Genomic DNA, 19,354 nt, shown 5'->3' with positions numbered 1-19,354 from the left:
TTTAGTTAACACTTTCAGTGCCACTCACGAGATGGCCGATTTTTTACACATCGGTATCGGTCCGATATCAAGATAGGGCCGATATCTATATAATTTTTTTTTTTTTTTTAACATGTTTTGGCCTTAAATAGTTTCAAAATATCAGTCATTTCTGAAAATAAGTTACAAAAGTAAAGAAATTATGCGTTTTGGAAAATAGCTCTTTATTTGATTATCATAAAGTGTTTTCTATACAGAGATATCGACATCGGTAAATATCGGTATCGGCCAGAACAGCAATATTAATATCGGTATCGGCCACAATTTTCACATCGGTGCATCACTAGTTTTTTTATAGGTGGTTGCATGACTCATGAGATTTCTCGGATTTTTATTTTTTATTTTTTTTTTGCGATCTGAAAAATTATTGCATCACCCGAGCCTACCCGAGTATAGCCGAGGGGCGCCGGCGATCACTGTGGAAAAAAGCGCCCCCTGTCGTCTCCCAGATGACATAAGTGATTTTGGAATGGACTCAATGAAAATGAATGGGGAAAAAAATCCGGTACTCCACATTTTCCAGTTCACTGATCCAGCCGGGGTTACTAGAGTTCATTCTGGAGCCTCAGATCCCCGCGGATCATGGAGTTCTACTGTATCGCGTTGGATCCATACACGTATCGATTTTTTCGAATGGTGAAATGAACTACCCACCCCAGTTAGGACAGCCGAATCACGTCCAATCTTTCGCCGTCGACTAAAGACGCACTTCTTCAACCATTATCTGAATTAAAAAAAAAAAAAAAAACAATAAAAAAATCTAACCCTAACTAACCGTACTGTCATGCACTTGTCCTAATAAACTAACCTACACTGTAGCACTCAACACTTTGATGAACATTGTTGCTCAGCTGATAGAGTTGTGCCCTTCCTGATGGCTTGTCGTACAGAACTTGTAAGTCGCTTTGGATAAAAGCGTCAGCTAAATGACTAAATGTAAATGTAAATGTGAATTGGAATATACCAGTTGGATACCATCTGATGTCAGGTAAGGACTCTGTTATCAGTGGTAGGATAATCAGAGTAAGTTTGATGAAGTTATAAGCTGTTTTGTGAAATGTCTTCTTTCGGTTTCACTGTAAAAGTCCGTGAGGAAATCAACGGATCGATTATCAGTGCGCGGCCGTAATGTGCGTGCGTGCACGTATAATATTGATCATCTAGCGTTTATTTGAAAACGATTCATAAAAAGGCTGACGAATATCAACGTTGTGGAATATTCCACTAAAAGACGATTTTCATAGAATGCTCCAGAATGAGCTGTTTTTTATATCAAAATGGGGGCTTTAAAAACTGCTCTGAAACGGCAACGACGCGATAAAAAAACAATCTGCCTTCACAGCACTGACTGGAAAATAGTCTTTGATAATGCGATGGGCAGATTAGACACAGCCATAATTTAAAACATAGATTAGGCGATATTAACGTTAACATTGGCGCCGATGGTGGCATTCAAGCGGTAAAACGGAAAACCAGGCGTGGCGCTGAAAGTGTTAATGGAATGTGTTTATAATTGAGCGAATATCTGCCATTTTGAATTAGTGCCGCATCGCTGATTGTAGTCATATGAGGAGAGGACATCCAGAGCTCTCAATGAGCGTTGACATTTAGCGTAGGGAATTTATTTAATATTTTTATTTGATCTCTTCCCACGGCGACTATGGATAGGGAATTTCTTTATTTAATTAAAATGTTCACGACAACATGGATGCATGTACTTTGCCAGCATGTTTAATATCCAGAGAATTTTTTTATTTTTAATATATATATATTTTTTAACTCATAAAATAAATTGGGTTGCACCTAAATCGGCAGGGTCGGTCGGCAACCGGAACCAAACCATTATTTTTGTTAGGCCTTAGCCCTTAGGTATGTATTTTTGTATGTATTTTTAGGCGGATTTTCAGAAAATAGGGCTAGGGCTTAACAGGTTAACTACGTTTTCGGATTTGGACGTATTTTGCAGTTGAAAAAAGTTGTAATTATGTTTTTGGTAGATTTGTATTGGTTTTTACTACCGGGCAGTCCAGTAGAGAGAGCGAGAGAGAGGGGAAGAATGGGAGACAGAGCGGGGGGAAGACATTCGGCAAAGGACACCGGGTCCGGGAGTCGAACCCGCGTCGGCCGTGCCGCGATGCAGCGCGTTACGTGGTTCGCCACTTGGCCGCCATATCGTGGGGCTTCTGGTGATTCCCACCCCTAGTAATTTACCAGATAATGAAATCCTGGGCAATGATTTGATTACGTTGCTATTAGAGTTGTTCCGATACCGATACTGGTATCGGAAATGCCGCCGATACTGCCTAAAACGCTGGTATCGGTATCGGCGAGTACACGTAAATTCTAGCCTCCGATCCCATGATGTAATTTATCTCCTGCCGAGTCCTGCGGAGAGTGAGGATTATAAAATGAACATGTTTTAAAGTGTGATGCTGTGTCATTTTAACAGCAGATACACTTTCTTAAATTCCATTGTCCCCGACAGTGCGGTGTGACGGGGAGCTCGGACGGGAATCGGGCTGTGTTTGGCTGGTGTTATGATAGCATTAGCTGGAAAGATAGCTAGTTGGAACAACATCCGCTTTTAACGTTACATCAAATCAGATGATCGCCTGTCCTTTCTCCAGGACCTAACACTGTCCGTGACCGTCTATCAACAATAATGCACCCACGGTGAATTGTATTTAAGTTAAGTAGCTACGGACTAGCGTTAGCTGACTATTACTAACGTTATCAATGCGGGAAGACGCGCTAGGTCAGTTAGCTTAGCTTGATAACGTTACCGTGTCTAAAGTTGGTGCTATTCACATAATCCAGCAATAATGGCTGCAGACCTGCAAGCAAAGTACAGCAAGTGCCAAAGGATAAGAGTCTGAGGCGGAGTTTCAAAAGAGAATGTTGAATATTTATTTTGCATCAAAAACCACAACATGAACGTTCTATGCCACTAGCTTACAGACTGAATAGGGTATATCTGCAGAGCCACTGAGTAGCGAGTGCAACACCGTTTAATGTCCGTGTGGATCATTGGAGTAGGGTATATCTGCAGTGCTGCAGCCCATACTCATTGATTAATGATACTAATACAAATCTATACAATCACCTGTTGTTGAATAAATACTATACGTTCTAGTTATTACTAAAAAACAGTATAACAGTATCTGAAAAAAAAAAAAAAAAAGTATAATTTATATAATTTTTTTTTTATGCACTGGTATCGGATAAATATCGGTATCGGCCGATACCCAAAGCTTAGGTATCGGAATCGGATCGGAAAGGGAAAAATGGTATCGGAACATCTCTAGTTGCTATGATACAGTAGGGTGGACGGTGGTTCAAAGAAAATGTAAACCATCACCCTCCTGTGAAAAGTACAGGCACAATTTCAGCTATCTTTTCATGTCCAATTTTGCTATGGAAGTCGAAAAAGTCACTGATATTGCATCTGTCTGTTCTTTCACTTCTAGTGACAGAGGAGATAATGATGATTTATATTTCTTTGAACCTTCAGGGATTGGAACAACATGACACCCAGGAGTCGACTACATATCATAGTACTGTGTTTGAGTATTCTGGTGGAGAGTCCACTGACTATACACCTAAAATCATACTGTGTTTGAGTATTCTGGTGGAGTGTCCACTGACTATACACCTAAAAATTTTAGGTGTATAGTCAGTGGACTCTCCACCAGAATACTCAAACACAGTATGATTTTAGGCTAAAATCATACTGTGTTTGAGTATTCTGGTGGAGAGTCCACTGACTATACACCTAAAATCATACTGTGTTTGAGTATTCTGGTGGAGAGTCCACTGACTATACACTTAAAATCCCATTTGAAGTCTCATGCAAATGTATGAGGGGCATTGATCTGCTTTGTTGGCAAGAAAGTAGGGCTGGGCGATTAATCAATATTATCGATTAATTCGAATGAATGATTAGAAAAATCTGTTAACCATTGACGTTCCTATTGGCCAATTATTATATTATTATTATTAACCAGGGATGCTCGATATTGGCTTTTATACCGATATTGTCCAACTCTTAATTTCCGATACCGATATCAACCGATACCGATATATGCAGGGTTCCCCCCCCCAAAAAATGGAATAATTTCAGGTAATTAACATTACATATCTCTTGTTGTGGAATTAACACAACATTATGCATACTTTTGACAATAAATAAAATCAGAATTTGTTCTTACTTGCATGCCTGGGTAAATAAAGGTTATAGAAATGAATTTTTTTAATAAAAAATAAAAACTGATACCGATATTTTCCGATATCACATTTTAATGCCGATATCGGCCGATAATATCGGACATCCCTATTATTAACCATTTTGCATATCTATTGCGCATTATGTAGGCTAAACAAGACAAATTACCTTTTAAGATCAACATACCTACACCAGCATATATATGAAATAATGTATTCTCTCTATAATAAACATGGTCCAATTCAGTACCTCACTATCGTTATAACATTTTTAAATGTGCAGACCCTTTAGGATGTTAATAATATGGACCCACCCTCTACCCAAAGGTCTGTTTCATTCAGAAATTAGTGCCCTATGAAATCCGTTTCCTGTTTTCGGATTTCTTTTTTATTATTCTTTTGGATTTAAGTTTAACAAAAAAACGACTGTTTTTAACTAACTTAAATAACAGTACATCTGCCGTACAACAGTGCCAGTGCAGTTCACTGTATTTTTTTATTCAGTTCAGTTCAATGCAGTTCAACTGTCAGTGCAGTAACTAAATAATAATAATAAAAAAAAAAATCTCCCATCCCAATTTCGTGTCGCCAATTCTCCCCTCCCCTGCCTTGAACGTTGCTAGACTATGCCTCCCACTGGTTGGCTGTAGTGAGGATAGAAGCCTTGCATCACGTGTCCCCTCCGGTACACGAGGAGGCAGCCTGTCGCATCTTTTTACCAGACAGCGCGGACTCTCAGTGGCGAGGACTCGCGGAGTAACCTGTGGGAGGCTCACGCTGCCCCCGATACTTCCTGTCTCTGCTGTGCAGGCGTCACCCAACCGACCTGTAGGAGTCGCTGTCCACAACGTCCAATCCCCACCCATCGACTTTTCACCCGCTACCTCTGCCAATTGAGATAGTATGACGACTGGCCCAAGCCACAGCCAATGCTGACTCAGGGAGTCGAGACCGGAGTCTCTTGCATTGGTGATGAGCGCAATCTCCGCTACGCCACCCAGCGTTTTGTACTTTCTAAAGCTTCTCTCTGTATAATTATTTAAGTTTAAATATCAACATTATCTGGCCATCCTCAGTAAATACCAGGGTTCGAAATTAACGGGGGCATTGAAAATGGACAAAATGCCCTCGAAAATCAGTTAAGGGGGGCACAAAATGCCCCAGACAGTTTACTAATTATATATATATATTTATCCGGTAATGGAGTGTCTGTGTATCGTACGTAGGGCTGGGCGATATGACCAAAAACTTTATCGCGATACAATTATAAAATTATTTTCATATAATTCGATATCGATAATTATCGTCGATATAATGTCTGTCAAGTTTAATTAACTTCTTATGCTGCTGCTGAATGTCTCAAGTCGAGTTGATGTCGTCATCAGTCCGTGCACGTTAGCAGTTAGCCGACAAGCGGAGTATCTCATGACAATAAATATGACACTAAAATACTCTCTTCCGCCACAATATATTGAAACGAACTGTATACCCCACACTACTATAAACGTGGCCTCAGAATTCAAAACACACACATACTCGGCACGTAAATATATAAAACATCGCCGTGCAAGCTGATTAGCCTAGCAAGCCTGTAGTATCTAAGCGGTGTATTCCATGACAATGTGCTAAATATGACACTAAAATACTCTCTTCCGCCACAATATATTGAAACGACGTCCACTGTATACCCCCACTACTATAAACGTGGCCTCAGAATTCACGCCACACACATACTCGGCACGTAAATATATAAAACATCGCCGTGCAAGCTAATTAGCCTAGCAAGCCTTGTTCTTGAGTGAGTCCTACCTCCTTCCGGGTCTACTTCGCTCTCGGCCATCTCCTTCACTGATTGGTTGTTAGCTGTTGTGCTTAAACACGTCATCACGTAACGTTGGTTGTTGTTAGTGAGTGTGCTGAGCCGAGGCTGAACGGAGCCAAGCTTGGAAAATCGATATATCGAAAATTTGCGACCACGTTTCATGTTTATTTCGAGGAAATAATTTATCGCGATAGTTATCGTTATCGTTTTATCGCCCAGCCCTAATCGTACGGTTCAGATGACGCGCAAATAAACAAATTCATTTGGCGGAGCCGGGAGAGGTGAGCACTGGCTGCTGCTGCAGCCAGGTGCTAGTCAGTTTGTGTAAAAATGGCAAGCACAATATAAATCAATCTTCATTACGACTTTAAAAACATAGCCATTAACATTACATAGGCCTACACACATCTTGCCATAGCGTTAGCAGTTTGTACAACACAACGCACGTTTTAACTATGGTAGCCCGACGCAGCCCGCAAGCTAATACTGTACAGTCAATGAAATGTTACCGTAGCTACTAGCTACTGTAGCAGAGGAGGAAATGGGAGTCTGAGAGGCGGGGTGTTTAAAGACAATGATAGGCGTTTATTCAACATCCAAGAAGGCTAACATACAACTGTGTTTTACTAACTCCAATCGGGACTATTGCCGCTGTCCCACTGCATGTTGATGTTATGAACTCCTCCGGAGCTGATAACATTGCCTGAGCTGGCGGTCCGTGACGCTAAAATGTCCGTGGGGACCCGGCGCCAACCCATAGATAGTTCCAACTCACCGAATTACGTAATCCACCACAGTTGCACTCAATATTTAAATAATGTTAGTCTAAATAAATGTAGACGGATACATAATAATTTCAAGCAGAAAACGAATCTTTCCATTAAGAACTGACAATCAGGGAATTTAAACATGGTTGACAGTTTTTTTGTGTTTATATTAACACTTTGACTGCCAGGGGGCGTCTTTAGACGTCTTTGCTGGCGATGCTAAAGTTGCCGGGGGACGCTTTACGTCGTCTTTATATCAATATTTCAAAAATCTGCGATCTGATCCATAATGTCCCTCCGCTGGCCTGAGACACAAGTGTGATCTCCTCTCAATCCTCTAGCGGTTCAAGACCGCCATCTGGTGGCCGATCGGCAGATCGAAACCGGATGTCAACCTTTAACCCGGTAGGACTCACTCCATATGGGGTCCGGGCACTCGCTAATGTTAGAGAGACTCCGTCTTCACACAGTGAACATCGATCGCTGCAAATAACTCGAAAAAACAACATGATTTGGACGTATATATTATTATACAACCTGGAAATGGACCGACTATTTCAACATCCCATAATGGAAAACTGTCTACCCCACGCTGATCGCCCAACGGCCCGCGGAGACTGGGGTGAGTTTTAGCGTGTAATATTACCGTGTTCGACACTAACTGCTATGATGAACATTTGACCCACATTAGATGATTGGTATAACGCTGCCCACGGAATTATAAACGCCCCCTCGCCCATCCGGTCAACATCAGATGACGTGTAGTAACTTCTAGAAGTACGTCTAGTTGGAATTTTTTATATCGCCCCGATTGCCATCAAACTGTATTTCATCATCAATATAATGCATTTGGGGCTATATATCACGTTCTGGAGAAAGCTGCAGAAAGAGATGAAAACATACTTATACATTAGACCATACTTTACTATGAATATGTGAATGAAAAAGTTTAACGTTGCTACACAATGAACAATACATATAGGACTTTGAATGGGCCCTAATAATGGCAATGTAGCAATAGAATTTAAAAAGTTATAGCCCTGCAAAGAAGGGGACTTTCTCCATAGACAAATAGCGCTGGCAATCTATGGTATATCATTAATTTAACCTTAGGCAACCAAAGTGTTAAAGAAAGGAAAGTCTAGTGCTGGCTGAGCATATTGTTTGTTTGCACTAAGTTAATACTTTGACAAATGTAGCCTATATTTTTCAGTCAGTTCGGTCTTTGTGTGCCAAACATTATTTAAGGCTGTAAACACTGCAACACTGCAAACCTTTTTATTTAATTTTTTATAAATGAGAAGCATGTTTAGATTTGAGTGTTACATTTTTTTTTAATAAAAATTAACGTATATCGAACCGAAAACCGCGACCCCAAAACCGTGAGACGAACCGAACCGTCCATTTTGTGAATCGTCCCACCCCTACCGTTTATCATAAAAATTCAGTGCCCCCGAAATACAAAAAAAAGCCCCCAAAAATCACTTAAGGGGGGCAAAAAAAGCCCTTGAAAAAGAATGTTAATTTCTAACCCTGGTAAATACTATCAAACTCCTCTGACCTTTTCAAAGACCAGAGATGGGAAGGGCGCGCGCGCACACACACACACACTGTCCAAATATCCAGTCAGTTTTTATAGTGTAACTTTTGGGGAGAGAGAATTACGGAGCGTGCACTGCGTTCCGTCAGAAATAAGTCAAATTGCAGACGCTCGCGATGCCCTGAATGCAGTTTCCATGGATCTGATAATGAAGAACTATAATTTCACTCAAATCTACATGCTTATGGGCGGCTAAGTGGCGCAGTGGGAAAGGCGCAAGAAATCGGGATTATCTTTTTAAATTCTTTTTAACTTTTTTTTTTAATTCAACAAACATGACCACGTTCACGTCTTAAACTCATACTGAGGCCTTAGTTTTGGTTTTAAATTGCATAGCATTTATTTATTGTCGCACAGAGCAGAAGAATTTTGCCAAAACACGCATTTCCTTTGATTTAATTATACATCAAATAATTTATGTCAAGGATGAGGGACATCCACTAGTTGCAGAACTTGCAGTCACCTGATTTTTACAGACGATGGCGCCATTGCTCTCATGAAGCAGCAGGTTGGAGGCGGAGTTTTTAGATTACTCCGGTTGCAATGCCTCGCTTGAATGAAGTTAACTTTTCACCTGGATAACGTCAACCTGCAACTTTTTGTTTTGTTTAATACATATTAAAAAATTATAATAATAATTTTACAATCTGTTACTAATGTGAAAGATCGGATCGGGAAAGATCGGTATCGATCGGATCGGGAGCAGTTAGGGGTGGGAAAGCTGGTGGGTGGGGATTGCACGTTGTGGACAGCGACTCCTACAAGTCGGTTGGTGCGCCTGTACATCAGAATCAGGAAGCCTCTGGGGCAGCGTGAGCCTCCCACGCGTTACTCCTCGCCACTGAGAGATTGCGCTGTTCAGGTGAAAAGATGCGACGGCTGCCTCCTCGTGTACCGGAGGGGACACGTGATGCAAGGCTTGGTCCTCACTGCAGCCGACCAGTGGGAGGCATGGTCTAGCAACGTTCGAGACGGGAGGGGAGAATTGGCGAGGCGAAATTGGGGGATGGGAGAAAAATAAGGAGAAAAAGTGGATTAAAAAAATCAACATGCTTATGCTAATGTCTTTATGTTGTGTGTGTTTTTGGGTGAGTCCTATCTTAACTAAGATCTCGGACTACATTCTATTATCTTTTTTTAAATGAAGTTGAAGAAGGTAATTCGGATATATGCCGTGTTGCAGAAGTTTTCACAACAAATGTGTCTTTTCTTGTGTTTCTCAGGTGGTGCCGGTGAAGTAAGCCGTAGCCCCAACATGGTCCCCTCCGCCTGAGAGGCAAACACCACCGTGTTCTGCTCCTGATAACCTCCATCACTACAAGCCATGCCTGACCAGTAGAAGTTGTCTTTTTTTGCTCAAAGCAATAAAATAATCCAGAAAGGAAAAACAAGAGCGTCCTACATGCCTCCCCATGTAGAACCCCTTCAGTGTGTCCTGCTGGAGTGACACCCCCCTCTTCCAGATAGGCTCCGCCCTGTCCTCCTCCCCCGCCAACCCTACAGCATCCACCCGTCACAATGCCGCTCTACCTGAGAATGGCCAACACCTGAGGTCCCATGCGTCCAGTGAGCGCTGAGTCGGACGGTCCTGCTCCTCCTGAAAGCCTCTCTCGCCCCTTCCCCCCGGCGGGCCCCCTGCCTGCCTCAGAGATGTCCCTGCTCCAGTCGCTGGGCCCAGTGCAAAGCTGGCTGGGCCAGGAGCTGGAGAAGTGCGGGATCGATGCCATGATCTACACCCGCTACGTCCTCAGCCTTCTCCTGCATGATAGTTATGACTACGATCTGCAGGACCAGGTGGGTCCCAGCTGTCAGATACTTACTTAGCCGCAGTGGTTAAAAAAAAATGTATATAGCAGAAAGGTTGATATTGTGTGCCAGTAGGGATGTCCCGATGCCACTTTTTTTCAGACAAAGTACAAGTACATTTGGGTACTTGCCGATACGGAGTACAGATATAACTACTTTAAATTTACGTAACTTTTTTCAACAGATTTAACTTTTTAAACTAACAAATTAAATATACAACATGACGCTGTTGCTGACATTTTATGTTAAAATGATGTAAATATCATGAAATAATAACATAATAGTTTTTACCATTTAATTGAGTGTTTTCCTGAACAAACATAGCACGATATTGATTTTTTTTTGATATCGATACTGATAACTTTCTGCTCCTCAAGGTCGATACCGATAACCGATATATATATATTTATTGTATTATAATTTTTTTTTAATGTATATTCCTGTAGTGTTGACCTAACCAGATTCATCATGACATGAGCGTTACTACTATGAACAAAACAAAGCCAAGAGAACAGTTTTGACTCTTCAAATAAAGTGACTATATTTATTTTTCCAAATAAATATAATTTGAGTCAATCACAAAATTCACAATCCGTCAATGTCATTAACAATGTGTTTCCCTGAACAATGAGTGAACTAAAAGCCAACCGGTATTGTGCTTTGTCAGTAGGGATGGGTACCTGTGAATCGATACCGGTACCCAACGGTACCTTTTTTCTGTACTTTAGTCTCTAAAAAATCTACCTACTGCAGCTGTAAAAAGAAAATTCAAATAACCACATTTTCGACCGTTTTCGGCTTGCCATTGCCCCGACTGCTTTGTTGTTTAATCAAGTAAAATCCTAAGTAAGCATATATTGTGCGTGTGAACGTTGACATGAAAAGAAAAAAGATATCGGAGCTAGGGGTGCACCGATATATCGGTCGGGTATCGGTATCGGCCGATAAGTGCCTTGTTGACTGCTATCGGCCGATAGCAGTCGCCGATAAATACCCATCAATTTGTGTAGCGTCAAAAGGCAAAAAAAAAAAGTTCACTCGCGACCTACCTGCACAACGCCTGCCGTCCCCCACACACACACACACACACACACAATCTACTGCATCAAAGTAACTACTTATGATTAACAAGGCATTCGTTTTGTGGCATTAGCGTTATATAGTTAGTGTTACACGGACAATAACATCAGCATATTATTATTACCCATAGCAGCAAGGCATTACTCCGAGTCCGTTCATTAGCTCGGTTCCATTCCGTTGCTCATTCCGTACCCAACTACACATTCTGCAATCTGTTAATAAAGTTTTCAACCAGACAAATGTATAGAAAGGCTTTGTTTTATTATAACATTTGTTGCAGTAAAATCATTATGTCTCATTTGGTCATGCGTGGAGCGCCGGTCGGCGGGCCGGGCAGCTAATGTAGCTACGTTATTAGCTATTAGATGCAAGACTAACGTTACTGGTGAAAATGTGATTTGCGTTGGAATACTCCTTTGTCAACTTGCTGTACTTTGCTTGCAGGTCTGCAGTCATTATTGCTGCATTAAGAATAGCCCCAACTTTAGCCAAGGTAACGTTATGGCTAAACCTTTAACAATAGTTAATGCTAGCTTTCGGTTAGCTGTTCAATGCTATTAATAACACAACTCCCCGTCAACACCCTCTCTCGGGAAGATGGCATTTAAGAAAGTATCTGCTGTTAAAATAAGTGTTACACGTTCAATAACAAGCATATTATTTACCCGAAGATAGCTGTAAACAAGGCATTACTCCGTTAGTCCGTTCATAGCTCGGTTCCATTCCGTTGCTCATTCCGTACCCAACTACACATTCTGCAATCTGTTAATAAAGTTTTCAACCAGACAAATGTATAGAAAGGCTTTGTTTTATTGTAACATTTGTTGCAGTAAAATCATTATGTCTCATTTGGTCATGCGTGGAGCGCCGGTCGGCGGGCCGGGCAGCTAACGTAGCTACGTTAAGTGTGTTCTGCTCTCGCATTCGCAAACAGAACAATGGCGGCATGCCCGGAAGTAGAAAGATTTATAAACGCTTGCCGATTGGTGGTACAGCAGGAGGTGGGTGCTAGCGGTGTGGCGTAATTGGCCGAATAGACTCAATCAAAATGGTTCCATTGCATTGGTTGAAAGCTCTGGTTGAGAGAATAGTATCCCGCTGCAGGCCGCAAGAATGGTTCCATTGCATTGGTTGAAAGCTCTGGTTGAGAAAATAGTATCCCTCTGCAGGCCGCAAGACGATACTGGGAGAGAGATAGTGATACCATAAACATATTTCTTGATGTTTCCTTTTTTTAAGTAAGTAAAGATGCCTACAAATACAAACATACACATACAAATATACAGTAGTTTCATTAAAAAAAATATATATTAAAAAAAAAAAAAAAAAAAATTACAAATACTTATATACAAATATACAAATATCGGTATCGGTATCGGCCGATAGTGTTAGTTGAACAATCGGTATCGGTATCGGCGGCCAATTTTCATATCGGTGCATCCCTAATCGGAGCTATAAAGCTGATATCGGCCCGATAATTATCGTGCATCCCTACTGATTAGTAGTATTGGAGTAGTTTTACGAGTCTATATGAGCCCAGTATCGGACCCAGTATGGGACGCGTGAATATTTTAGGCAACCAACTTGTGTTCAGCGTTTCTCTGATTGGCCACTACGCCCATGTGACCGCGGCAGCGCGAGAGAGCGACAGTGCGGAAATAGGCTGCATTCTATTGCCATTCTCTGCGACAAACTCTAACCTTAACCAACTCCGAAACAGCGCCTAAACTTAACCCTTCTAACCTTAACCAACTCCGAAACAATGCCTAACCTTAACCCTAACCTTAACCAACTCCGAAACAATGCCTAAACTTAACCATAACCTTAACCAACTCCGAAACAATGCCTAAACTTAACCATAACCAACTCCGAAAGAATATTGCCATGCTCTAAGACAAACTCTAACCAACTCCGAAACAGCGCCTAAACTTAACCCTTCTAACCTTAACCAACTCCGAAACAATGCCTAAACTTAACCGGCGAAAGAATGCACGTTAAAAAAATATATATATTTGAAGGGATTCGAACTTGTTACCAACGCACCGCAGGATCCATTGCAAGGCGGCGAACCAGTTGAGCTAACCGTCGATGTTAAAAGAGGGGGAATTACGGCTGCATAATGCTGCTGCGGCTGGGGCGTGGCTAGACGCAAGTTGGTTGCCTAAAATATTCACGCGTATGGGACATCCCTATGTGTCCAGTGTAGGACATTTAAAAGGATTGTTCAGATTTGTTTAAATAGTCATATGAAGTGGTATGAAATATATATCCAGGCGGAATAGGTAACAAAGGGTTGAAGAAATATTGTCTGAACTGTCAGATGCAAACTGGCTGTGTGACATAACCGAGCATCTCGCTCAATTGAATAAGAAGCTGTAGGGACGCAAACAAGTCCCACCCAAAACTTGACCAATATAGTTGTGAACTGAGACAACCCTTATTTTGTTATTTTTTAGTACAGTTACAGTTGTGTGTTCATGCAGACACATAATAGCAATTTAATTACGAATTGAAAATGGGGGACCCTGATGTAAACAAGTCGAAAGTCTTTCTCTGGTCTGCATCCCCTTAACAATTGTGTGTATTGAGCTGTACTGTACTGTACCCATTCTGCAATCTGTTAATTAAACTATCTTCCATTAGTTGGATGTATGGCCTCTGCAAGGTTGTGTGCAGCCATTTGTTTTTGTAACATCTGCTACATCTGTCCCACGTGTTCTTTGCAGCTCACAGTTGTTAGTTCTGCCCCTCTTGACTGTGACAAAAAGGTTTTGAACAAACTTAATGTCATAGCTTGTATTTGATGATATTCTTCTTTGTTATTTAGTTGAATGGTTTGATCATTGATTGATGGAGTAATATGGGGTTCTGATAAACTAAAATTATTTGTTAAAATAACATATAGCTAACATATATTTTTTACATCTATGCAAAATGTATAACTTGAATAAGTAATAAATACAGAAACAACATGTTTAACAATATGTAAATGAGTAGCTACATTTATTTTACATCACATTAACATTTATACGGTCTTTGGCCCTTTGAGGGCAACCATAATGCTGATGTGGCCCTCTGTGAAAATGAGTTTGACACCCCTAGTGTGTAGTAATACTCTGGAACTAGCTAGCTCTATAACCCTAGTGTGTAGTAATACTCTGGAACTAGCTAGCTCTATAACCCTAGTGTGTAGTAATACTCTGGAACTAGCTAGCTCTATAACCCTAGTGTGTAGTAATACTCTGGAACTAGCTAGCTCTATATCCCTAGTGTGTAGTAATACTCTGGAACTAGCTAGCTCTATAACCCTAGTGTGTAGTAATACTCTGGAACTAGCTAGCTCTATAGCCCTAGTGTGTAGTAATACTCTGGAACTAGCTAGCTCTATAACCCTAGTGTGTAGTAATACTCTGGAACTAGCTAGCTCTATAACCCTAGTGTGTAGTAATACTCTGGAACTAGCTAGCTCTATAACCCTAGTGTGTAGTAATTAGAGGTGGGCATAGATTCATTTTTTTTAATCTAGATTAATCTATCTGCAAGCATTCAAAATATGTGTGTTCTACCCAAATAATGACCAGAAGTAAGTCCTTACTTTTTCTTTCCTCCTTATGTTTCTCAGGCCAGGTGGCCCATTACACCATGAGCCCATCTCCCGTTTCCAAAATGCATTACAGACTGTTTGAAAAAGCTGTTTTGCTATGATAATTGGTAATGAAATATCAAAATAATGTTCAATAAGATGTACTTGTGTTTAATAAGTTGTTTTATTCAGAAGTTAACACAAATAAATAATATTACCAGTACAGTATCTAGCACACTCTCAGGAGCAAAACAGAAAGAAGCATTTCAATCTTGAACTATGTGACATGGCTTGACTCAATCAGTCCAATCTCTATTTCTCCTTCTTCCACCAGTCACTCAGGCTGACCAGCTTGTTTTATGTAGCGATGTCTACTTATAGTGCCTATAATATTTTTCCCGTTGGGTGCCAATGCAAATCAACTGCTCCAGTGGAGTTGCTCAGTGGCCAATGGTGTCAACTGTGGTTGTACTGGGCAGCTCCCAGGTGTGAATGGAACTGTGTGAATGTGAAGCAGGGCGTTCCTGAAAAAGAGCATCTGTGCTCAGCGGGTAAATTAATTTTTATTTTATTTTTTATATAGATTAATGCGTTAATTATATTATCGCGCGATAATAGTATCGCGTTAACGCCGTTAAGGGCCCAGCTCTAGTAGTAATACTCTGGAACTAGCTAGCTCTATAGCCTAGGGCTGAACGATTAATCGATTTTAAATCGAAATCGCGATTTGGAATGATGCAATTAGCAAATCGCAAAAAAAAATCGAATATATATATATTTTTTTTACACTTATTTAACCAGGAAGTCCCATTGAGATACAAGATCGGTTTGGGAGAGGGAGGTAAGGGGTTTTAGATTGTGTGTTGTGAAGTTTAGACTTCAGAGAGGGAGAGTAAAGTACAGAAAAAAAGGTACCGTTGGGTACTGGTATCGATTCCCAGGTAAAAAGAAACATTTTCAGGCTCGGTGTCCCGAAAATACCCACGCGTAGGCCAGATGCAAGCCGCATTTTACAATAAACCTCTGTGGGGCTGCTTATTTTTATTTTTTTATAATCTAAAATTTTATCGCAATCGCAATATCTGTCAGAAAAATCACAATTAGATTATTTCCCAAAATCGTGCAGCCCTACTATAGCCCTAGTGTGTAGTAATACTCTGGAACTAGCTAGCTCAATAAACGATAAAACAGAATAGTTCCGCGGTCTGATATGGCGGTCTGGCGTGAGTCACGCAACGGAAGAATCCAAGCATTGGAAAATGCAAAAGGACCGTTGTATTCTCCCGTCTGAGATTTCTTGGGGTAATTCTTGCCACTTGCCCTTGTATATTTACCACACTGTTGTGTATCAATGTTCTTTTTAGTCCTGTGTAGTGCTGTTGTACTAAATAATTCAAAGCTTTGATTAGGGCTGACCTGAATCCATGGGAGATTCTGTTGCCACGGTAATCGATGCCAAAATCTAAATACCAATGCAGGGTTATCGCTCACAAAAATAGTGTAATTGTAAACATTCATTTTGAAAGTCAAGCAGGTTCAGTCATTAGAATGTTAAGAAAACGTTTTGGAATAATATTACAATTTACCAGGATGATTCTATGATGATGATTTTTGCAATCGGCTAATGCTGTCTTTTATTTAGATTAATTAATACCCTTAGAGGGGCACTTCACCAAAAACAATGCAGATTTATTTTGCACATAATCTCACACATCCAAAATCGAAACAGTTTTGCATACATTCATTTAGTTTGACAGTTATTGAGAGTAAATTCGTTTGAATATGGACCAACACCAGTGACATCGTCGAATCCTTGTGTTGTTAATTACAGCTCTATGAAATGATGTAGACGAAAGAAATACCAATACCTTGTCTTATAGGGACTGTTACCTTATCATTGAGGCTGCGGTTACACCTTAGTTTCGTTTTCGAGACATACGTTTTGCAACCTGAGTACAGTGATGTAGTACACTGCCAAAGCAGTAGGTGGCGAACATGAAGGCAATTTTCAACCAATCAGAACTTGAATGTGCCAATACACTTCCTGCAAAGAAAATGTCAACAAGGCGGGCGCCGCCATCTTTGCCTATTTACCCAATGCAGCACTTATTTTTCAGCAAAGTGTAATAAAAGGGCAATAAACAAAACGGATACATTCACTGTGTTCTGCCTCTCATTTGTTGATGAAACAAAACTAACATCAACACATGACCACCAAGAGCGGATAGTTTAGTCTCAAAAAGGATCGGCAATGTTGTTAGCTACATTGTTAGTTACATGCTAACGTGACTGGAATATGCCAGTATAACAGTATAGCATTGTGGCTAGAAGCTAACGCTAGCTCACGTTAACCAGCCAGCACCAAACTGATGATATCGGGAGCTATCAGTAGCTAGATAACATTAGAGACAACGCTGTGTGTATTAAACAAAGGTGAATAAATGACTGGGCCATTTTGTTTAATGCTTGTTAAGATTGAAAGAGGAGCTTGAGCTAACGGGATGTCTGATAGCTAGGGATGGGTATCGTTAGGATTTTATCGATACTACTACTCTTATCGATACTGCTTAACGGTTCGGTACTTTATCGATACTCTTATCGGTTATTTTTGATACTTTTTTTGCAAGAAAAAAAGACAATTAATTAAGAACAGAATCGACATTGCTTTATTATTTATACAACTTTATAAATAAGTATTATAAATAAATATAATTTATGCAGGGAGGGGTATATTTGCAGTTGAGAGCATTGGTCATCTCCCTACAGTAAAGATTAGAAATGATTGAATTATTGTAAATTTGTGTGGAGTGGTGGGAATAGCTGCTTCAATAATAACTTATATTATAACAACAACAACAAACAAGTTAGACAACTATGTATACAAAAAAAACGATATACACTGAATGATTAGTTGTTACCTAAATGCCCTTGGACTCCACTGTAGAGAAGGGGTGCAGGCCTTTGACAACAAACTTTGTCACAGCCCTGTGACACTCATTCACCCTATCCTCTGTCATCCTTCCTCTAGCTGCTAGGGAGAAAGGACTTTGGGTGGTGGAGGTAGAGGGAGGATGTGTGGTGGCCCTGGGCTCACTGGCCTGGGACACATTGGTGGCTGACGCCTCAGCTTGACGATCTATAAAAAGTTTTTAGATTGTAGTATTTGTAGTAGGGGTGGGACGATACATAGATCCAGATTGATACATCGATGTAATTATCAACGATCGAATCGGATCGATGCAATGTAATAAGATCGATTCATATCGATACTCTTATTTTGAAAATCCTGTGGCGAGTCTCATATCCGCCCAAGAACAACAGCAGTAGCTCCGTGTGTGTAGATGTTACAGCATAGCATTCTCCCTTTCTGTGTGTGTGCGCGTCTTTGGAAAGACCAGATGAGGTCAGAGGAGTTTGATGTTTAAATGTTATTTAAACATAAGCAATATAATACATAATAAATGTAGGCCTATACATAATCATGCAACATCAACAAATTGTTTTAGGAACGGTTTGGGAGAGGGAGGTAGGGAGGGGTTTTAGGTTGTGAGTTTTGAGTTCCAAAAAATGGAGCTTAAAGTTTAAAGCTCAATATATCAAAACGTGGCACTTTACAGTGAACAGGAGGTCTATTTGTATTAAAAACAATAGATTGATTTTCCTTTAAATGTCTGGAAGAGCTCAAAAATACAAATGTCAAATGATATTTTCGTTTTTTTTAGTGGATCTAAATGTTACTGATTGTGTTAAATGGGCATATGATATCATCTCATATCGATTGCAGGCACCTGAATCTAATCTAATCGTATTGTATCGTGAGAGACTTTGTGATATCGGCAAATATCGTATCGTTGTCCAAAGAATCGATATCGTATCATGATGAAACTGGTGATTCCCACCCCTAATTTGTAGCTAAACAATTATTTTGTTTATTAGCCTATTTGTAATAATTCGTTATTAGCCTAGGAAACTCTGTATCTTGGCTTACCGGCTGCAGTGGACGTGGATGCAGATGGACCACTGCGCGCAAGGCAGTCTAATACGGCGCATTTCTGCACACTAATATCGTGTTTTGCCAACAAATGTTTTGCTAGATTGCTCATATTGCCACCCTTACTGGCAAATGTTTTGTTGCACTTGTGGCAACGTGCGTTGTCGGCATTGACCCTTGTAAAGTATATCCATACTTTAGAACGCTTCGCTCTATCCGCCATCACGACTCAGTGCATGCAGACTCAGAGCTGTCTGTGTGCAGCGCGCTTCAGCACGGAGACAGCGCTTTCATTAAGGAGTACCCGTATGTGTAAGAACGAAGTACCCGTATGTGTAGCGCGACTCGCGAGGAGTGTGTGTAATAATGACTCGCTGCGGCTCGCTTCTCGTGCAGAGACAGAGAGAGGAGAGATCGTTCGCAACTTTTAAATAATAATAATAAT

The 19,354-nt window shown here is 40.6% G+C and overlaps 1 protein-coding gene across 2 annotated transcripts in view; it reads left to right on the top strand.

Annotated features, from left to right (window-relative positions):
* kiaa0232 (KIAA0232) overlaps positions 1-19,354 on the top strand; it is a 106,857-nt gene that overhangs the window by 28,580 nt on the left and 58,923 nt on the right. For both annotated transcript variants that reach the window (XM_084313014.1, XM_084313015.1), the window contains exon 2: positions 9,673-10,243. In XM_084313014.1, coding sequence (XP_084169140.1) covers positions 10,007-10,243 — 237 coding nt within the window. In that variant the 5' untranslated portion in view covers positions 9,673-10,006. The remainder of the gene's footprint in view (positions 1-9,672; positions 10,244-19,354) is intronic.

The sequence above is a fragment of the Notolepis coatsorum genome, assembly GCF_963971535.1.
Source record: "Notolepis coatsorum genome assembly, chromosome: 4".
In the NCBI taxonomy this organism is placed as follows: domain Eukaryota; kingdom Metazoa; phylum Chordata; class Actinopteri; order Aulopiformes; family Paralepididae; genus Notolepis; species Notolepis coatsorum.
Note: the sequence above shows the minus strand (reverse complement) of the source record. Positions and strands in the feature narration are given on the sequence as shown.